Source organism: Hemiscyllium ocellatum, chromosome 8, assembly GCF_020745735.1.
Source record: "Hemiscyllium ocellatum isolate sHemOce1 chromosome 8, sHemOce1.pat.X.cur, whole genome shotgun sequence".
Lineage (NCBI taxonomy): Eukaryota > Metazoa > Chordata > Chondrichthyes > Orectolobiformes > Hemiscylliidae > Hemiscyllium > Hemiscyllium ocellatum.
The window spans coordinates 32,595,057-32,618,240 of record NC_083408.1 but is presented as its reverse complement, the minus strand read 5'-3'; the positions used below and the strand labels follow the sequence as shown (position 1 = coordinate 32,618,240).

The 23,184-nt window shown below is 46.9% G+C and overlaps 1 protein-coding gene across 1 annotated transcript in view; it reads left to right on the top strand.

Annotated features, from left to right (window-relative positions):
- mapkbp1 (mitogen-activated protein kinase binding protein 1) overlaps window positions 1-23,184 on the top strand; it is a 197,400-nt gene that overhangs the window by 24,432 nt on the left and 149,784 nt on the right. The window contains exon 2 of the mRNA XM_060828797.1: window positions 114-205. Coding sequence (XP_060684780.1) covers window positions 114-205 — 92 coding nt within the window. The remainder of the gene's footprint in view (window positions 1-113; window positions 206-23,184) is intronic.

Sequence of the window (23,184 nt, the reverse complement as noted above, 5' to 3'; positions counted from 1 at the left end):
AAATGCCAGATGGTTAGGGATTGATGGATGGGATGCCTGGGTCCCATTGATTGAAGGTGAATCCTCTGATTCTCAGTAACCTGTGACAGCAGCCTGTGTTTATCTTCCTGTAGGTGACTCTGGAGAAGGTGCTGGGCATCACGGTCTCTGGAAGCAGTGGTCTTGCATGTGACTCAAAGACTGGACTTGTAGCCTACCCGTCTGGGTAAGTAGATGGGCTCACAGAATCCCATTACCTTTAAAATAGCTGATGATTCCGAGCAGCATGTGTCAACTTAATTTTCCTCCCCGCTACATGTGGTTGTGTTCAGGTCATCAAATGCTGAAAGGTTTGGTTTGTTAGGTGCTAGTGACCTGAAGCTCCTATAAAAGTCGACGCGTTAATGTACCAATTTGAACGCAGACATTGATGTGTCGTGGCAGCCCAGGTAAGAGGGAGGGAGCAGACCCCAACAGGTCACCCTGTGCTGATCCCCCTCTCCAACTAAGCCTGCAGGTAACAAAGAGACAAGTCTGACAGAGAGCGTTGTCAGGAAGTGAAAGGCTTTGGCCAATTCTGTGTTCGAACTTTATTTTGAAAGAAGAATTCTGATGTGAGAGTCTGCTGCCCATCCCCAGATCCATGCGGATTATTTAAAAGATTCTGAAAAGCAACCAGACCTTGTCATGCTCCTGTCCCCAAAACCATTTGTATCCACAATTCTGTTCAAAATTTCATTGCATTCTGATGTAAAGCTTAAAAAAAATCTCAGGTTGTGTTAGTGAATCGAGGTAAATGAAACACTATGTTGTTCCCAACTTATACCCTCATTGACATTCCCACAAGTCAAAAGAGGTTGCCTTCCATTTTGTCAACATTAAGCTGAGGTATGTTTTCGTTTGCTGTGTAACTGCACAGCATTTTCTTTTTATTCAGGAAGGTAAGGAATTCCCAACGTATAGCTTATTTAATAAGGAAAGAATAGAAATGAATTCAGTTCTTCTACTTGTCTCTATGCGTGTGTGTATGTCTGAGCGTCTGTGTATTTGTCTGTGTGTATTTGTCTCTGCTCTCTCTGTATGTTTATCTGTATATGTCTATCTGCCTTCATTTGCATGTGTGGCTGTCTGTGTGTGCCTATGTGTGAGTTTGTGTGTGTGTCTGCCTCTGTGCATGTGCATCTGTCTCCATGTGTGTTTGTCTGCCCACCTGTTTGTCACTGTGTGTATTTGTGCACACATATTTGACACTGTAACTGTGTGTGTGTGTGTGTTAGGCTGTGTTTGTGTGTTGTCCCTATATGTAAGAATGAGTGACAATGAGGTAAATATAATTACAGGCTACATTGCAAAGCTGAAGCAGGTGGGGGAAGGGCGAGTCAGTGGTATAATGAGCTGTATTAAAGGCCTCAAGGTAGTCAGTGACAAATGGAAATTGGTGAATAATTCAAAGCAGGCTTAGCACTGAATCAATGTGGATACACTCACACCTTTCTCTCTGTTTCTGTCTCAGATATCAGGTGAAGGCTGTGGTTAAGGCTTTGTTTATAATGGAGCCTCTCTCCTACTGCTCCACAATTTGGTACGTTCTTTGAGGCACCAATATGCAACACTTTTGGACCCCTCTATCTGTGCAATTGGGGCTGCCGTTACAGTTGCTGCTGAGGCTAGCAATGGGGGCCTTTAGAAACTGGAGGATAGCACTCAATCCTAGAAACTATTGAGTCTGGGACTATTTGTAATTTTCAAAGGAAACTGCTCACCATCAATCAGAGAGCTTCTTAAGTTATTTAAGGAGATAATAAAGTGTATTTTTAAAATTAATCTGTGAGGCGTGGGGATTGCTGGCTGTCAGCAATCTCTGACACTTCCCTCCCCTTCCTGGACCTCTCCATCTCCATTAATGACGACCGACTTGACACTGACATTTTTTACAAACCCACCGACTCCCACAGCTACCTGGATTACACCTCTTCCCACCTTACCTCTTGCAAAAATGACATCCCGTATTCCCAATTCCTCCGCCTCCGCCGTATCTGCTCCCAGGAGGACCAGTTCCACCACAGAACACACCAGATGGCCTCCTTCTTTAGAGATTGCAATTTCCTTTCCCACGTGGTTAAAGATGCCCTCCAACATATCTTGTCCACATCCCGCACCTCCGCCCTCAAACCCCACCCCTCCAACCGTAATAAGGATAGAACACCCCTGGTGCTCACCTTTCACCCTACCAACCTTCGCATTAACTGCATCATCCGCCGACATTTCCGCCACCTCCAAACAGACCCCACCACCAGGGATATATTTCCCTCCCCACCCCTTTCCGCTTTCCACAAAGACTGTTCCCTCCGTGACTACCTGGTCAGGTCCATGTCCCCCAACAACCCACCCTCCCACCAACCCACCCTAATGTGCTGGCACCCTCCCCTGCCATTGCAGGAATTACAAAACCTGTGCCCACACCTCCTCCCTCACCTCCATCCAAGGCCCCAAAGGAGCCTTCCACATCCATCAAAGTTTTACCTGCACATCCACCAATATCATTTATTGGATCCGTTGCTCTCCTCTAATTTGGGGAGACTGGACGCCTCCTAGCAGAGCACTTTAGGGAACATCTCTGGGACACCCGCACCAATCAACCACACCGCCCTGTGGCCCAACATTTCAACTCCCCCTCCCACTCAGCCGAGGACATGCAGGTCCTGGGCCTCCTTCACCGCCGCTCCCTCACCACCAGACGCCTGGAGAAAGAACGCCTCATCTTCCACCTCAGAACACTTCAACCCCAGGGCATCAATGTGGACTTCACCAGTTTCCTCATTTCCCCTTCCCCCACCTCACTCCAGTTCCAACCTTCCAGCTCAGCACCATCCTCATGACCTGTCCTACCTGTCAATCCTCCTTCCCACCTATCTGCTCCAACCTCCCCTCTGACCTATCACCTTTTCCCCACCACCATTCACCTATTGTACCCTTTGCTACCTTTGCCCTGACACACACACACACACACACACACACACACACTCTCACACACACACACACACACACACTCCCATTTATCTTTCCACCCTGGAGGCTTCCTGCCTCTATTCCTGATGAAGGGCTTTTGCCCGAAACGTCGATTTTCCTGTTCCTCAGATGCTGCCTGACCTGCTGTGCTTTTCCAGCACCACTCTAATCTAAACCCTGTCAGCAATTTTTGTCCGTTCCCTAGCTGCCCTTGAGAAGGAGGTGGTGAGCTGCCTTCTTAAATCACTGAAGTCAATCCACAATGTTGTTCGGGAGAGAATTCCAGGATTTTGACCCAGTGACACTGAAGGAATGGTGATATATTTCCAAGTCAGGGTGGTGAGTGGCTTGGAGGGAAAATTTCCTTGTATCTGCTGCTCTTGACCTTCTAACTCAAAGTGGTCGTGGGTTTGGAAGGTGCTGCCTGAAGATCTTTGGTGAATTTGTGCAGTGAGTCTTGTAGATGGTACACACTACTGCTACTGAGCATCAGTGGTGCTTGTACATGTGGTGCAGTCAAGCGGGCAGCTTTGTCCTGATAGTGTCAAGCTTCTTGAGTGTTTTTGGAGCTGCACCCATCCAGGCAAGTGGGGAGTATTCCATCACACTCCTGACTTGGGCCTTGTAAATGGTGGATAGGCTTTGGGAGTCAGGAGGTGAGTTACTCGCAATAGACCTGCCTTTGGAGCCACTGTGTTTATGTGGTGAGTCCAGTTGAGTTTCTGGTTAATAGTAACCCCAAATATGTTGATAGTGGGGGATTCAATGATGGTAACGCTATTGGATGTCAAAATTGTCTCTTATTGGTGATGGTCATTGCCTGGCATCTGGGTGGCACATTTGCCACCTGTCAGCCCATATCTGGATATTGTCCAGATCTTGTTGCATTTGGACACGGACTGCTTCAGTTTCTGAAGACTCATGAATGGTGCTGAACATTGCGTAATAATGGCCACCATCCCCACTTCTGACCTGATGGAGGGAAGGTCATTGATGGAGCAGCTGAAGATGATTGGGCTTAGGACAATACCCTGAGGAGCTCCTGCAGTGATATAGCTGGAGCTTAGATGGCTGACCTCTGAAAACTGTCACCATCTTCTGATATGTCAGGTATGACCCCAACCACTGGAGAGTTTGCCTGCTGATTCCAGTTTTGCTCAGACTCCTTGCTGCCACCCTTTGGTCAAATGCAGCCTTGATGTCAAGGGCCGTCTCTCTCCCCTCCCCTCTAGAATTCAGCCTCTTTTGTCCATGGTTGAACCAAGGCTGTAATGAGGTCAGGAGCTGAGTGGCCCTGGCGGAACCCAAACTGGGTGTCACTGAGCAGGTTATTGCTGAGCAGGTGCTGCTTGATAGCACTGTCGATGACCCCTTTCATCATTTTACTGATGGTCGAGTATAGACTGACGGGACAGTAATTAGCTGAAATAACTGCAAATGCTGGAAATCAGAAGCAAGAACAGAAATTGCTCAGCAGCTGAGTTTTGGCACCAGTTTCCTTTCTTGTTTGTGATAATTGGCCAGGTTGGATTTGATCTGAACAGGACATACCTGAGCAATGTTTCACATTATCGGGTAGATGCCAGTAACGTAACTATACTGGGAGAGCTTGGCTAGAGGAACAGCAAATTCTGGAGCACAAGTCTTTTGTACTGTTGCTAGAATGTTGTCAGGGCCTGTAGCTTTTGCGGTATCCAGTGCCTCCAACCGTTCCTTCGTATTGTATGGAATATATCAAGTTGGCTGGAGACTGGTATCTGTAAGCTGGGGAAATCACTGGAAGAGGCCGAGATGGATCATCCCCTGGGCACTTCTGACTAAAGATTCTTGCAATATGCTGGTCTCTTCCATCATTAAGGATGGGAATATTTGTGGATGCTCCCCCTCCTAATGAGTTGTTGAATTGTCCATCACCATTCGTGATTGGATAAGGCAGGACTGCAGAGCCATTGATTATGGAATCTGTCTAATCTATCTGGTTGTTAGTTCTGTCTATCACTTGCTGCTTATGCTGTTTGGCACACATGTGGTCCTGTTTGGTAACTTCACCAGGTGGCGTAGCAGATAGTGAAGGGGACTGTCAGAGAATACAGCAGAATATAGATAGATTGGAGACATGGGCAGAGAAATGGCAGATGGAGTTCAATCCAGGCAAATGCGAGGTGATGCGTTTTGGAAGATCCGATTCAAGAGCGAACTCTACAGTGAATGGAAGAATCCTGAGGAAAATTGACGTACAGAGAGATCTGAGTGTTTAGGTCCATTGTTCCCTGAAGATGGCAACGCAGGTCAGCAAAGTAGTCAAGAAGGCATATGGCACACTTTCCTTCATAGGACGGGGTATTGAGTACAAGAGTTGGCAGGTCATGTTACAGTTGTATAAGACTTTGGTTCGGCCACATTTGGAATCCTACATACAGTTCTGATAGCCATATTACCGAAAGGATGTGGATGCTTTGGAGAGGGTGCGGAGGAGGTTCACCAGGATATTGCCTGGTATGGAGGGTGCTAGCTATGAAGAGAAGTTGAATAGTTTAGGATTATTTTCATTAGAAAGACAGAGGTTGAGGGGGGACCTAATTGAGGCCTAAAAGATTCATGAGAAATAGAGACAGGGTGGATAGCAAGAAGCTTTTTCCCAGAGTGTGGAATGAATCCATGGGGTCATGAATTCAAGGTGAGAGGGGAAAGGTTTAAGGGAGATATGTGTGGATAGTTCTTTACGCAGAGGGTGGTGAGGACCTGGAACATGTTGTCAGCAGAGATGGTAGAGGCGAGCATGATAGCATCATTTAAGATGCATCTAGACGGATATGTATATGGTCAGGGAGCAAAGCGATACAGATATTTAGAAATAGGCGACAGGTTTAGATAGAGGATCTGAATCAGCGCAGGCTTGAAGGGCCGAAGGGCCTGTTCCTGTGCTGTCATGTTCTTTGTTCTTTGGTCTTTGAGGCCTTATCTTCAGGTATACCTGGTACTGCTCCTGGCATGTTGTCCTGAACTCTCCATTCTGACCAGAACAAAATGGGATTTTGTGCTTTTTAGCTGGACAGAGCCAAACAGTCTTATATGTTAGTGCACAGCTGTGTTCAGTGCAAGGCAAAAGAACCTTTGTTCTCATTGGTTTTTTTTAGTGAAACCTGAGGGGTCAACAAGTATAACGTTGAGTACTACACTTTGATTTGGCCTCTGTGGCCACTTTTAGCTGTCTTCTCCCTTTAGGCCTTGCTGTCCAAGATGGTGGATTCTTCACTGTATCATTTATCGTGAGCTGCCACCTCATGAAGGGAAATTGACTGGAAGCAGACCAGGACTGGCCATATTAACACAATGGCAAAGAGTAGTTCAGAGGCTAGGAATACCGCAGTGATGGAATACCCCCCTATTTGCCTGGATGGGTGCAGCCCCAGCAACATCCCGGGAGCTTGACACCATCCAGGGCAAAGCAGCCCGCTTGACTGACACCACATCTACAACAATCCACTCTCTCTGCCACTGATGCTCAGTAGCAGCAGTGTGTACTATCTATAAGGTACATTGCAGAAGCTCACAAAGGTTTCTGAGAAAGTACCTTCCAAACCCACCAGTACTTCCATCAAGGGCAGCAGATACCTGGGAACGCCCCCCCCCCCCGCAAGTTCCCCTCCAAACCCAGGGTGTGAGCATGAAAAGTTAAGACGACCATTCCAGTGTTGCACTCAAGGACGTTTTATGTGCTGTCTTTGTGTAATCGAAACTAAGACTCAGTCTAGCATCTTGGTTGGATGTACAGGGTTCCATATCCTCAGGGAAGTGGACGATTGTCTGGTCATTTTCACATCAATGTCAAGGAGTGTTCACTGAGGGCAAACCACAGAATCATGGAGCAGTCCCAACACAGAAGGAGGCCAGTCAGCCCACTGGCTCTCTGAGCGAGCGGTTCACTCGCTCTCCAACCTCTCTCCATAACCTTACATTGGCCTTCTTTATCAGATAGCAGTCTCACTCCTCTTTCTCAGCTGCCTCCTCCACACGCCCACGCAGCGGTGGGAAATGGGAATAGTTTGGTGGGGTTTTCTTTGACCAGCACAGACTCAAATGCGGCGAAGAGCCTTGTCGGAATCTGTGAGAGTGCGTCGCTGACCTTTGTCACTCACTGTGTGAAAGCGTTCTCCTCTCAAATCGTGCCGGCTTCTTTTCGCAATTAAAGTCCTGCTCTCTTGGTTCTTGATCTTTCGTGACCTCGGACAGTGTGTCCCGCCCTGTCCTGTGGAGGCCCCCTCATGAGTTTGAATACCCGTATCAGATCTCTGGTTAGCCTCGCCCTTCCCATTGGAAAACAGTCCTAAATTCTCCGATCCATGTTTAAAACTAAAGCTCCTCTTCTCTGGAACTATTGTCTTGAATCTTTTCTGCTCCCTCTCCAGCTCCTTTACCCCTTCCCTAAAGTACGATGCCTAGAACTGAACACAGTGCTCAGGTTGAGGCCTTACAGTGTCTGATACAATTTCAATGTATCAGATCTTATTCTCTCTCACCCTATTAATAAAGCATAGGATGCTGTATGCTTCATTAACCGTGCTCTCAATCTGTCCTTCCATCTTCAATGACTCGTGTTGGCCCTCTGCACTGCCTTTAAAACTGTGCATTTATTCTGTAGTCTCTCTCTCTCTCTCTCTCTCTCTCTCTGTTCTTCCTACTAAAGATAACACAAGCCAACTCTCCCCCAGCCAACTCTGACAAAATCTTCATTAAAGTACAACACTATGTTTTTGATGCATGGTCCCTTTCATCAGTTGACGCTCTGAAATATTAAACAAAAATTACCAAAGTGCGTTGAAATGGTGTTGAGAGCTGTGTGGAGTTTTTTTTCTCTTTGAGAGGTTACTTGTCCGGAGCTTAGAGTCTAAGACACAAGGTTGAGGTGAAGAAGGCATGAGGATTAATTGGGATTAGCAGTTCTCTGACCAGCTTGGCATAAACCTTGCAGATAACCATAGAGTTTTACACATGGGCAGCACAATGTGAGCCAGCGCATTCGATGACGAGTCACGGCCTTGCAATTTGTGGAGATGGGGGGAAGGAACTGAGAGGGATGTTGTTTCCCGAAGATTAAAACGGCGTTCAAAAGGAGTTCAAATGACTGTGACCCTGTGAAAATGCAGACTGAGTTGTTTATGATCTTCTCTGGTCTGTGAATTCAAATCGTAATTGAAGTGTCAACGGAGCTGAGGCTTCATGAGGCGATGGGAGGAGTGGCTCTGGACACTGATTTATCCTTCATGGAGGGGTCAGAGGTCGCATCAAGGGGCCATCATGGCGGTGCTGTCTGGAACTTGTGATCAGTGATTTAAAGGGACGCTGTCCTCGTGGATAAAACATTTGGAGAAATCCATTTTTTTCACACTTGTTTGGCAAAAAGAAAATGGTCCAAATATGCAAATGTCTCACGGTGGTTTTAACAGCAAGCGAACACAAATTTATTGGTACCAAAGCACATTGTGCATTAATATTATATGGTTTCCATCTTGTGTCAAGCTCTGATTTTTTTTCTGCTCCCATTTCTCTTTTAAGACAATGGATTATCGGTATGCTATTTTTAATTAATGTAGCCGGGGTGTGTTCTCCCCAGAGCATAACCCAGATTTGGGTAGGTGGTGTAGCTGGGGAGTAACCCTTCACCTTTACTGTTGCCCATGTGGCCTTTTATGTGCACACGTAAACAATCACTCACAGCGCCTCATGTTCCAGTCAGCTGTCGCGCCACACTTCACTTTGGCACTTCCAGAAGACAGCAAGGTGACCGTGAGAAATAAGGTTTAGCAAAAAAAACCCACTAGACTGTTCCTTTTCAGGCATCTTGTAATTCTGACTCAAACACACGGAGCAGGGTTTTCATTTGCCTGAGGGGAAGGAGGTGCCCACCCTCAGTTTCCCGCCTACCAGTTTCTGGGCCAATTTTATTCAGAAAGGATTGTGATATAGAGGAGGGGGGAGGTTAGGATTGTGGGGTCGGTGGTGACCAATGGTTCATGAGGCCAACTAATAGCCCTGTTAGATTTACATTTATTGTCACATGTATGTAAAATATATAGTGACATGTTGTTTCATGTGTCGTACACAAAGTGTCACCACACTCCGGCGCCATCTTGAACAATGCAAGATTTTACTGCGATAGACGTCATCTTTCTCTCTTCTTCTTCTTGTTTCTCCTCCTCCAATTTCTGCTCGACACCCGCCAGGCCCTCTGTAGCAAGGTCCGGTCTCTGTCTACTGAGCTCCGGAGATCTCTCGGTTACTAGGCTCTGCCACTCTGTGACTGCCGCATCTGGATCCATGGGCCTGGGGGTGCGTGGGTTCCCTACCTCCTCCTGTTCCTCATCTGACACTCCTCCAGATGCTGCCGCTGGTCATCTGTAGCCAGGGGAAGCCGACACTCCCACATCTTCAGGCGCCCGGGCCTAGCCGCGGAACTGGAGCCTCGGCTCAGCCTGCGAGTCCGGGCTCAGGGGGAGTCGGGCTTTGGCCTACTCCTTGCTGGATGGGAGACAGCGGGCCAGGGTGGATCTGTGTCCGGCTTGTCCTGGGGTCCCTGCTGCTGGAGACTTCCTCTTTCACCCACCACTCTTCAGGCTTTGAAGAAAAAAACAGCAAAATCAAGAGAAAGAGAAAGAAAGCAGGTGGGAGCCCCCAGCTCAGCCCCACTATTCTGCCGCCATCTTAAGACCACGGTACAGGCGCCCTCTGGAATCTTCCGGTCAGTACATGCACAGATATGGGCTTGTTGTCTTGGGAGCAGATGGAACCATGTTCTGTTGAACTACAAGATATTCTGCCACCCCCAAACCCCTCAGCAATGCTCCCCAACGTGTCCAGCCTAAGGCTACAGCAACAGCCTCTTAGCTCTAGTATCAAGCCTCTGCTCCGCAGTATGACTCAGCGGCTGTAGAGAAAACATTTCTCCTTGCAATAAGCCACATCCCATCAAAATCAGGTAGACCTCAACCAAACCAATGGAGAGTTGAGGACAATTTCTTCACTCCAAGTGAACTGACGACCCTGTAACCCCACATTTCCCATGGCTAACCCACCTAGCCTGCGCACCATGGGTAGTTCAGCGTGGCCAACCCACCTAACTTGCACATCCTTGTAGGAGGAAATCAGAGCACCCGGAGAAAACCCACGCAGCCACTGGGAGAACATGCAATCTCCGCATGAAAACCATCGAGTGAGGCTGGATTCAAGCCCAGGTCCTCAGGGCTGTGAGGCAGCAGTGCTAACCACTAAACCACTTCAGGTATGATGGTAGATTTGACTGAGGAATGATGTGTGGAGCCTCAACTGGAGCTGAATGTGCTGGATGTCTTACATAACAGTGGGGTTATGACCCCAGAGCAAATATTTAGCCATTGGTCTTTGCTGGATGTTTAAGTGGTCTTGTTTCAGCATCTATGTGGCAAATTCCTTAACAGGGCTATAGGAAATCCAAACAATTAAACAACAAAGGTTGTGTCCCATCTGGTTGTCTTGCTACTTCCCTGCAAATGCTTGAGATGGAGTAGCTGATTAATCATAGCAATTAATCCCACTCAGCTAAACAAGAGGCAGACATCAGGTGAGAGAAGCAGGCAGGAGTGAAGGGTTCAGGGAAGCTTCTGGAACCAGAGTTATCCCACTCCTCCCGAGCCTGTTATACTGATCACGTCATGTCTCTCACACACCTCGTGTAGCAGTCAAAAATGTTATTTCCTGAAAAAAAGCTCTCTAATTTGCACCTGAACAAAACCATACTAAATTCTCCACTGCTGTCCCTCAGGGGCCTGTAAGAGTTGCACCTCATGTCTGTTTAAGCCCAGCTTGCCAGAGATACTTTTTGGCAGTCTCATTAAAAACTTCAGTTGGCAGAGGAGCAGTTAGGTCGCACACAACAGCTATTTCAAGAGTACACTGAGGTTTTACACTCAGGCACTTTGTTGCATGTGGGAGCTTTCCATCTGCGGCAAAATGGCTGCCTCCGTAGCAACAGTCACCTCACTTTGTTGGCAGTGGAGCATTTTTGGGGTGGCGGGAGTTGCTATTGTAATGCAAGTTGTTGTTGAGCGCCTTTCTCCATCTCTCTCACTCTCACGTGCACTTGTTTTTTTCTCCTTCACTCGAACAAAACAACCACACATGAGTGGGCTGCTCTAACCCTTGTTGTCTCTCTCTCTCTCTCTCCCCCCCTCCCACCCCACCCCCACCTCCAAACTGTTTCTCTCTCTGGCATCTCCACAGAATCAGGATTTCAGATTTCTGTGGTATTTTTCCACCATTTATCATTTCCTGTTTTGCACAATTAGGGTTTTTTGAGGCCCTAATCATTACTTCACTGGTGAGCAGAAGATGGGGACTGTGTTGCTGTCATGGGATTTGCATTGATATAGCACCTTTCGTAACATTGCAGACAACTCGTATGTAAGTTATTCTTTTGTGGGATGTAGGGATTGCTGTCGAGGCCAGCATTGGTGGCTTATCCCTAGTTGCCCTTGAACTGAGTGGGTTGCCAGCTCTAATTGGGGTGCAAAGTCTGTGCCTGGCATCAACATCCAAGAGCACAAGACAATACGTTGGCTCGCCGATTGGCATATGTGGAACCATGGAGCGGGTGTACTGCTTGGTGGACCATTTCAGGGGGCAGTTAGGAATCAACTACCTTCCTGTGGGTCTGGAGTCACATGCAGGCCAGACCAGGTGAGGACGGCAGATTTCCTTCCCCGAAGGACATTGGTGGTGGTTTCATGGTCCCCGTTACGAAGACTCGTCTTCAGCCCAGGATTATTAATCCAATTCAAAACTCCGCCAGTTGACCTGAGGTGGATTTGAGTCCATAGCCTGGATGTCCGGATTAATGGTCCAGCGATACTTGTAACTCTTCGGTCCCGGGCCAGATTCCCAAGTTTGTTACGGTTCCAGATGGAGACCCCAAATTGTAAGGTTCCCAGAGGAGGAGGAGTGAACTGCCCTCTTTTTCACTCAGTCCGTGGTTGGTCACAATTTTAAAAAAGGATGCCTTCCCCTTGGATAATCTTCTCCCAAATCCAAATGAACCTACGTTTCTTAAAGGAACCAATTTCACCAACCCTTCTTGAATTACCAAAAGCATGGTGGCACAGTGGTTAGCACTGCTGCTTCACCGTGCCAGGGACCTGGGTTCAATTCCCGCCTTGGGTGACTGTCTGTGTGGAGTTTGTACATTCTCCCTGTGTCTGCGTGGGTTTCCTCCCACAGTTCAAAGCTGGGCAGATTAGGTGAACTGGCCATACTAAATTGCCCAAAGTGTTAGGTGCATTAGTCAGGGGTAAGTTTAGGGTAGAGGGGTGGGTTACTCTTTGGAGGGTCAGTGAGGACTTATTGGGCCGAAGAGCCTGTTTTCATAGTGTAGGGAAATCTAATCTAACCACGAGAAGACTCGGTGATGTAGTGCACATGTACACAGCGGCGTGTCCCAAAAGATAGAAGTTTGAAAAAGCAGGGAAATTTCTTGCTGTAGAGTCAAGGGGTTGTCCTCGTTATCTTCATAGTCAGACGAGACGGTCACTCAGTGGTTAGCACTGCTGCCTCACAGTGCCAGAGATTCGGGTTCGATTCCACCCTCGAGCAACTGTCTGTGTGGAGTTTGCGCATTCTCCCCGTGTCGGCGTGGGTTTCCTCCCATACTCCAGAGATGTGCAGGTTAGGTGGATTGGCTGTGCTAAATTGTCCATAGTGTTCAGGGATGTGTAGGTTAGGTGAGTAAGCCATGGGGAATGCAGGGTAGGGGTGGGGGAGGGTTGGTGTGGGCTGAATGGCCTACTTCCACACTGTAGGGATTCAATCTATTTGAAATATTTTTTACACTTTTAGGTGTTATATCCCATCGATTTTTCTTTCTCTCTGATTCTCTCTCTCTCTCTATAGACAGCCACTTAATTTACATATACTGTATAGTATTGTCGCATTAGCAGTCCTCTTGTGGGAAACACATTTTGTAATAAGGGCTAAAAATATCTGTGGCACTTTGAGGTTCTGATTTGCAGTCACGGCACCGTACCACTACACCAGTGTCTTCCCCTAAAACTTTACAGCAAATTACAAGGGCATTGAAATGTAATCATTGGAATATAGCAAATATGGCAGCCATATTATGCAGAGCAAACTCCCACAAACATAAATATGATAATGATTAAATAGTCCCTTATAGTGGTGTTGCAGCAGGTTAACTACTGGCCAGGGACACTCCCTCAAAAGAGTATTTTAGGATTTTGTACATCTACCTGAGTGGGCAGGGAAAAATATAGAGTCACACAGCACGGAAACAGACCCCCTGGTCTAACCAGTCCATGCTGACCATACTCCCAAACTAAACTAATTCCACCTGCCTGTACTTGGTCCGTATTGCTCCAAATCTTTCTTGTTCATGTATTCACCCAAATGTCTTTTAAACAATGTCACCATACCTGCACTCACCACTCCCTCACCATTCCACGCGCATGTCTTTTTTAAATCTTTCTCCTCTCACCCTTAAAATATGCCTCCTAGTTAAAAACCTGGTACAAAGACACCTGCCATTCACCTTATCTATGCTCTTCGTGATTTTATAAACCTCGATAAGGTCACTCCTCAAACTCCTACACCCCCATGAAAAAAGTGCCAGCCTATCTCGCCTCTCCTTTTAACTGCATTCCCAGTTACATCCTGGGATTTTTTTCTGAACCCTCTCCACTTTAATAATAGCCTTCCTATAACAAGGAGACCAGAACTGGACACAGTTCTCCAGAACAGGCCTCGCCAACTTTCTGTACAATCTCAACACAATGTTCCAACTCCTATATTCAAAGGTCTGAGAAATGAAGACAATGTGCTAAACACCTTCTTAACCACACTATCTTATATGATGCAAGCTTCAAAGAATTACGTACTCAAACCCTCGTTCTCTCTGTTCTACAACACCACCCAAGGCCTTACCTTAATTGTATAAGTCTTGCCTTTGTTTGTTTTACCAAAATGCAATACCTTGTTTAAAGTTGATATAAAGATTCAGCTCACCCAGAGGGTAGGACCTCTGATAGTGCAGCACCCCCTCAATACTGCCGTCTGTGTCAACCTGTGTCTTAGAGTCAGGAAACAGCACGGAAACAGACTCTTTGGTCCAACCCGTCCATGCCGAACAGATATCCCAACCCAATCCAGTCCCACCTGCCAGCACCTGGCCCATATCCCTCCAAACCCTTCCCATTTATATACCCATCTAGATGCCTTTGCTCCACATTACACACAGCAGTGTCCTGGATATCAACCTGCGATTCCTGGACACCCCTGGCCAATCCTGGAGAAGTCCGCAACCCTCACTGGCACTCTTGAAAAATCGTGAGGAGTGAAGATCACCACCGTGTGAGCGAGAGAGTCAGAGCTGGGCCCCAGCATGGCTTTCTGTGAGCAGGTACTAAAGAGGTTGCTGCACTTCGAAAAATCAAGAAGCCTGACCCTCATTGTCAGGACTGTTTTTGCAGGTGCTTTCTCAAAGCAGCAGCAGAAATGTGGTGGAGGCTGGATCAATCGATGCATTCCAGAGGGCCCTGGATAATTATTTGGATTGAAATGGTGGGCAGGGATTTAGGGAAAGGCAGGAGACCTTTTTGATTTTGATTTGTTTATTTATTGTCGTGAGTACCCTTGGTTACAGAATGCAACGAGAAGTGTTGTATAATGCTGCTGCTGTTTTAAAAAAAACTAGAAAAATGAATCCAAAATGTAAAGGCCAAAAAAATGAAGAAGTGGAGAAAGTGTCCAATTTTAACCAGTCCTTCTTGTTAACTGCTCCGTCACGGGCCTGATGGGCAGGCAGGAGCCCCCTTCTCTTGTCACTGCCACTGGAGCAAAAGTTGTCCACTCATAGGCGCCATCTTGCTTTCACCGATGTAACAGGCGCCATCTTGGTTACACACTCGATTCTGAACTACAATAAGAAAGAACAGCCGAAATAAAGGAAACAAAGCCAGGTCAACCCTAAAGCTATGCCCTCTAGTTCTGGACTCCCCGACCCTGGGAAAAAGACTTTGCCTATTTACCCTATCCATGCCCCTCATAATTTTGTAAACCTCTATAAGGTCACCCCTCAGCCTCCGACGCTTCAGGGAAATCAGTCCCAGCCTGTTCAGCCTCTCCCTATAGCCCAAATCCTCCAACCCTGGATCCTAAGGGGCAACTTTTTCACGCACGTGTATGGAATGAGCTGCCAGAGGAAGTGGTGGAGGCTGGTACAATTGCAACATTTAAGAGGCATTTGGATGGGTATATGAATAGGAAGGGTTTGGAGGGATATGGGCTGGGTGCTGGCAGGTGGGACTAGATTGGGTTGGGATATCTGGTTGGCATGGACGGGGTGGACCGAAGGGTCTGTTTCCATGCCGTACATCTCTATGACTGTAGGTCAGCACTCAATCATAGAACTGGTGATGCCAGGATGGGCCAAATGGTGTCCTTGAGCACCATCTGTGACTTAATGACACAAGTGATTGCAATCAGGCCAACATCGCTGCAGTCTCCTCATAAAAGCTGGATTATTTTGCAGCAGGCTGGAGTGAACAAAAGTTGCACAGTCTTTCCAATCAATCCCAATTCAGTCAGCTCGTGCGATGGGTGGGTAAAATTACCCAGTCGTTTCCATAGCTGTAACATTGCTAAAGAAATAGGAGCTAATTGCAATGAGAATGTACCCCCAGGGTTCCGGATCTCACTATTGTACTGCAGCCACGTGTTCACATTGTCAATGTTTCCACCCGCATGGAGATCTGTAAGAGTGCACTCAATAACACCCAGCATTCTGACTCTGAGTTGTGATTTCTAACTTCCAGAAGCCAAGAGGCATGATGTTGACCAGTGTGGTGTCTCAGTGTGCATGCTTTAAAAATAGCCTCTCTGACACTGCCCTTCATTATCATTTCCAACACGAGAATTGTGGTTGTCATGGAAATCACTATAATTAGCGCCAACAGCGCCCATTCTCCTGAATTGTGGCTACTGCAATTATACATTATGATGAGCATACCCGGAACTCTTTTCAACAATCAGCTTCCCCGGTTTTTGACTGATTCCTTCCCTGTGGTGTATTTGTGGCTTCAGCTGAAGTAGACGTGTGGTGTGCAATATTATTTGTGTGGTGTCTGTCTGTTTGTCGTGCGGTGGTGCAGTGCATTTGATATCCAGAGTTGTGTGAAGGGACTGTGGAGGGCTGTGCCTGAGTGATGATTGTCCCTTCATAGAACTGAATCTTTTAAGCATTTTAAATACCTTGATTAGATTGTTCCCCCAGTTAAACAAATCCATGCAACCAGTTTTCGAAATTTAGCTCACCTTTTAACACCCAGTATCATTGTTATGCAGTACCAGAGCCCCATAACCCCCTCCCCAAGAGCAATATATTCTTCATGGGGGTCACTGTTCAAAACTGACCATAGTACCCCTGGCTGGACTTTTCCTAGTAAAGCAAATATTCCCACTTCTGAATTCCAGCCGGTCCGTAATTATGTCCAACATTGTGCTTACCTTTGTTAAAATTACTTTTTGTAACTGCGCGCTAATTCATAATAATTCACGTACAAGGCCGTTTCAAATCTCTTTGGCGTTCCAAATGTTTGTAGATGTGTCTGCTCTGTGTAACTTTCTCTTCCATCCTTGCAACTAACTGCATAGTGTCAACAGGGACTGGGAGGGTTTGCAGTCACTGTGGAGATGGGCTGGACCAGGTGTACAGGTCATTGGGAGTTTGTCACAGTGTACCAACTGGAGAGCTCCTTATTCTTGACCCTTTATTGTTGCCACCCTCCAAATCAGCTGTTGACCCTCAGTATGAGATTATCTCTTTAGCCAAACTCGCCACCTTAGGGTCACCTGTCTTCATATTTCTCTCTAGTTCTAGGCATGAAATATTGTTTGATGACTTTGTTTTGGGACGTTTGCCTCTGTTAAAGGTGCTTTGTAAAAGCAAGTTGTGATTCTGGCTGTAGACACCTACTTGAGAGAAATAGTGTTGGCTGAATCTTACAGGAGGTGGCCACTTGTCATATTTGGTGAATTTCCTCATGCTGCCTTTCCCCAACTCTCCTCACTACTCACGCACCATGTCACCATGGGACGCTGTTCATCCTACTCTCTGACTCGTTGCAGCTAGAGGTACTCACCACCAGTGGGACCTCCCAGGCTACATGAAGCCCAGCAGACATTGGCAGCTCAGAGTTGCCCTTCACAATTCATGTAGTGGGAGGGCAGCCATCAACCCAATGGGGCACACAGGGTGGCATGGCAGACACGTCATTACACAGAGAATTATTGAGGTGTACAAACCCTTCGGGCCCAACTTGTCCATGCCAACCGGGTTTCCCAAGCTAAACTAGCACCATTTGCCTGACCATATTCCTCTAAAGCTTTCCTATTCATGTTCTTGTCCAAGTGCCTTTTAAATGCTGTAATTATACCAGCCTCCACCACTTCCTCTGGCAACTCATTCCATACACGTACCACCCTCTGGGTAAAAAGAAAATTACTCCTCCCATCCGTTTTAAATCTTTCCCCTCCCACCTTAAACCTATGCCTTGAACTCCCCTACCCTGGGGAAAAGACCATGGCAACGCACCTTATCGATGCTCCTCATGCATTTATAAACCTCTATAAGGTCACCCTCCGACACCAGGAGAAGATGTCCCAGCCTATCCAGCCTCTCCTTATAACTCAAACCCTCTAGTCCTGGTAAGATCCTTGTAAATCTTTCTGTACCCTTTCCAACTTAATAATATCCTGTAACAGGGCAACTATTTAAGGATCAAACCACACAGCTTACCTGTCTTTAGCTCCATTCCATCTTACAATGGTGTCAAGGTCAGTGCCATATTTTCTTCAATGCCCTCGTCTTATTCAAATTATTCACAATGTTCAACATGGGACAATCAACCTATCGGGAAGTTCATAGCATTCAGCAACAGCAAAAGCATTAAAGCTGTGTTTTCCTCTGGGAACAGGCAGGAACCATTTGCCTTTTGAATAGCAAATTTACTATCCGTGAATGATCACTGCCCCCCAGCTCTCATCTCCAAGAACCAGACGTTAATTTGGTTTCGTCTAGCTTGAAGTTGTTGAATCTCTGTGCTCCATCACGTGGGAGGGCGATGTTCCTCCAGCCCAATCTCCTTCATCTTATGGCTTGAAAGACTTCTGCAGCTCTCTCAGCGCGTCAGAGTCCGTCATCACAGCAACGAAGGGAAACTGGACTTCAAACGTTAACCCGATTTTCTCTCCAAAGATACTGCCAAATGTGCTGAGTTTTCTTTTTGCTCAGCAATTTCTGTATTCAGATCTCCAGCTTCTGCAGTACTTTCTATTCGGTTACTCATCACATCCCCTCTTTGCCTGTTCCAATTGTGCAGAGCATAGTGTGCAAGGATTGTGCAGCACCCTCCCGTCCCCACTGGAATACAAGCACCCAAACACACGCACACAGGCCTCTTGCCAAGAACTAACAAGAGTCTCATCTCGCAGCTCAACACCTAGTTTGGGAAAAAGAACTTCCTGTTCGTGACATCAAGAAGCCCCTCACTGCCGATTTCACAGTTTTCCCACTTTCCCACCACGGTCCACATTTTTCACGAGCTGGAAAGATTCTCGAATAGAATAGGATAAAGCAGCAATTTATTGTCACATGCATTTTTACAAAAGCAAAACATTAAAATGTTTTCTAAGTCGCCATACCACAGCACCTAAATTAATGATAGAAGTCATAAATAAGGGGAAAAAAAAGTCAAAGTTCCTTCACAGTTCAACTTATGGTTCCTGGGTTTGGGGTATGCTGGAAAACCGGGCCGAGACTGGCCTGTCACACCAAGACAAGACCTCCCTGCTGGGGCTAGACCTCTGCACTGGGGCTAGGCTCCCACCCTAGGGCTAGACCTCCGCACTGGAGCTAAACCTCCATGCCAAAACAAGACCTCCACTTTGAGGCTAGGCCTCCACCCTGGGGCTAGGCCTCCACCCTGGGGCTAGACCTCCACCCTGGGGCTAGACCTCCACCCTGGGGCTAGGCCTCCACCCTGGGGCTAGACCTCCGCGCTGGGGCTAGACCTCTGCACTGGGGCTAGACTTCCATGCTGGGGCTAGACCTCCACGCTGCATCTAGACCTGCACCCTAGGGCTAGACTTCCACCCTTGGGCTAGACTTCAGCACTGGGCTAGACCTCTATGCTGGGGCTAGGCCTCCATGCTGGGGCTAGACCTCTGCACTGGGCTAGACCTCTATGCTGGGACTAGACCTCCATGCTGGGGTTAGACCTCCATGCTGGGGCTAAAACTTCACGCTGGTCTTCTCGGATAACCAGAAGCTGCTGCAGAAGGCTTCCAAAGTGAGATGAGGCCTCTATGCTGAGAAAAGAACACCAGTCCAGGCTGAGATCGCGACGCTGGAAGACCACCCCGCCAGGCCTGTGCTGCCAATCTGGGTCACCGTCAACCACCTCGTTGCTAGGCCTGGGCCAGGAAAAAACGCCTTCGACCAAAGTTGTCCAAAGAAGGTAAGGTACTGTAACAAATGGAAACAATTTAAAAAAAAACATGGAGAGAACGTAAAGAAAATAAAGCCAAAGGAGTAGATAGGCTCCAGGCTGAGGGGTCTGCTGAAGCATTTCTACTCCACCGCCATCTTGAAATAAAAAGACTCAGTGAGCAGGATGTCTGCTCTCCGTGTTCTGTGCCACCTTGTTAGAGTGACAATCAACATGACACCAAATGAGCAATCGTGTCTTGAAAAGAGGTCTGTTTCTCTTTCCAACAGTGGTACTCAGTCCTCCTCATGTTGTGCATCTAATTAGCCATTTTTTAAAAGATTAATTGGGTCAAGTCTGGGTTGGCCTCAGGCAAAGTAGGGCGGCACGGTGGCACAGTGGTTAGCATTGCTGCCTCACAGCACCAGGGACCTGGGTTCAATTCCCGCCTCAGGCGACTGACTGTGTGGAGTTTGCACGTTCTCCCCGTGTCTGCGTGGGTTTCCTCCGGGTGCTCCGGTTTCCTCCCACAATCCAAAAATGTGCGGGTCAGGTGAATTGGCTATGCTAAATTGCCCGTAGTGTTAGGTAAGGGGTATGGGTGGGTTGCGCTTCGGCGGGTCGGTGTGGACTTGTTGGGCCGAAGGGCCTGTTTCCACACTGTAAGTAATCTAATCAGAAAAGTGAGACTAGCGGTAATCTCACTGGATTGCCAATTCAGAGACCCAGAGTAATGTTTGTAATCCTGCCTTGGCGAATGGTGGAATTGGAATTCAATTTTAAAAAAAGTCCAGGATTAAGATTCTAATGATGACCATGAAACTGTTGTCAATTGTCAGGAAAATCTTTTTCCCCAAGACGGGGAATTTTAAGTCTAGGGGGCTCACTTTTAAGGTGAGAGGGGAGAGATTTAAAAAAGACATAAGAGGCAGGTTTTTTACACAGAGGGTGGTTTGCGTGTGGAATGAACTTCCTGAGGAAGTGGTGGATGTGGGTACAATTGCAACGTTTTTGGATGGATACGTGCATTGGAAAAGTTTGGAAGGATATGGGCCAGGAGCAGGCAGGTGGGACTTGTTTAGTTTGGAATGATGTTTGGCATGGACTGAAGGATTTGTTTTCGTGCTGTCTGACTCTATGATGATGAATAATGTCCTTTAAAGGAGGAAATGGCCATCCTTACCTGATCTGGCCTACTCGTGACTCCAGACTCACAGTAACGTGGTTGATGCTTAACTTTCTCTGGGCAATTAGGGATAGGCAGTAAATGCTGGTCCCCTCATTCCGTATTCACTGTAAATCTGCTTGAGGTAGGAGAAGGCATTGGGTAAGCGATGGAGGGTGGGTGAAGAAGTCTGTGTGCTGATGAGAGGTGGGAGTTTTAATGTGGGGAGTGGGAGTGAGAGCGACTCCATAACTGGCCCCCAATGTCAGCGAGGAGGCAGAGCTCATAAGCTGACCTGATCTGTTCTGCCTCCACTAACTCTGCATTATTCAAGCTTTGTTCTCTGGGTTGCTGTTAGCAATTTATTTCCATATGCTGGCAAAACATGATTTTTGTTTTTTGCTGTGTTAGCAACTCCAGAGAGACAAAGCAACATTTATATTGGAATAAATATGCATAAATTGCTGCATATTATTCCTGCTGTGGACTGAACCCAAGCTTCTAGTTGTGTGTTTGATGAAGAACTTTACAATTGTTAATGTATGTTGAATGTTGATTGTAAACTAAGCAGCTCTCCCTGTAACCCCACCAGGTTACATCATGTCTTTTGGAAACCAGATTAACCAGAACAGACTTTCCTCTGAATTCAAAAGTTGGGAGTTCAAGTTTCAAAGTGAGCACAGCTGTCAGGGGCTGATGCAGTTGCTGAGGTGGTGTTGCATGTTTAGGGCTGCTGTCTTTCGGATACAGTGTTAAGATGGGGGTCTGTCTGCCCTCTTTGTCTGGGTGGCAAAGATCCGAGGCAGTGTTTTGGAGCAGACGACTTATCCCTGATATATGGCCAGCATTTATCCTTCAACCCCACCAAAAGCAGATGATCTGATCATGATTGCATTGCCATTTTGTGGAAGTTTGCTGTGCCTAAAATTGGCTGACAATACAAAGTGGAATGCACTTGCAAACGACTTCAATAGCTGCAAAGTGCTTCAAGGAGGACTGTGAATGCAATAGGTGCTATATAAGTGCAAACCTTGCTTTCATAATACCGCTGTGTTCTTGCATGGTTGGATGGGGGCTGTGGAGTGAGATATGTGAAGAGGCAATACTAGATGTGAGGATCAGTCACTGAACAGTTTTTGTTATAAACTGTCACAGAGAAGCTGATCTGCCCAATTGCAGGAGTGTGCAATCACACGCGTACTTCGTTCGGTGAAAATACTGTAGAGCTGGGCTGGAATGCTTCATTCTAACCTTGTGGTTTGCCTGTTGCTTGGAAGCTGGTGTTTCCACTGCTCTGTGCTGACTTTGAGGAGTTCAGGAGTTTTTAGCTGTCTGCTATGTCCTGCTGCTTTATGATGAGACAGTCACAAGACGATTGGCTTTTTGTTTGCGGTGATACCGTCTTACAAACGCATACCAGTAATTTAGAGTGAGTTGAATCTTTTTTCCATTGATGTTTTTTGGATGTGTGATTTCCTATTTGTCACTGTGATATTAGGATCCAATAGAACTTAGTCAGTGATACATTGGGTGATTAGATCTCGTAATGAGCCAATAATTTATTGGAGGAGGCGATGGCCCAGCATTATTGTTGCTAGATTGTTAATCCAGAGACCCGGATTTCGCTGCACTTTGGCTGTGCTCTTCCAGCACCACTCATCCAGAATAATGTTCTGGAGACCCAGGTTCAAATCCTGCCATGCGAGATGGGAGAATTTGAATTCAGTAAACATATGGGATGCAAAATCTAATAATGACTGTTGGGAAAAGCCATCTGGTTCACCGGTGCCCTTTAGGGAAATAAACTGTTGTCTTTAGCCGGTCTGGCCTATATGTGACTCCAGCCGCATAGTAATGTGGTTGACTCTGGGCAATTAGGGATGGGCAATAAATGCTGAACATCCACATCCCATGAAAGATTCGTTTCTTTTTAAATTCTATCAGGCAGGCAGTTTTCGACAGTTGTAGATATCACCATGGAGGCCGCTGCCTAGTTTTCTTTTCAGAGCGGTTTTTTATTGAATTCAGATTTCATCATCTGCCATAGCGGATTCAAACGCATGTCTCCAGAACGTTGGCCTGGGGTTCTGGATTGCTATTGCAGTGATATTGCCACTACACTGCCATCTCTCCCATTATGCTGGAGAATTGATAACTAACATACGTGCCCAGTTATAGGAAGGATATTATTAAGCGGGAGAGATTTACCAGGACGTTGCCAGGTATAGAAGGGTTGAGTTATTAAGAAAGGCTGGGAGTGCAGGAGGTTGATAGGTGACAACGTAGGGGTTTATAAAATCATGAGGGGGGCGTAGATAAGGTGAATGACAGGTGGGGGATTTCAAATCATGGGGGGACATTTTTAAGGTGAGAGGAGAGAGATTTAAAAAAGACATAAGGGGCAATTTTTATTTTACGCAGAGGGTGGTTCGCATGTGGAATGAACTTCCTGAGAAAGTGGTGAATGTGGGCACAGTCACAATGTTTAAAAGACATTTGGAGAAG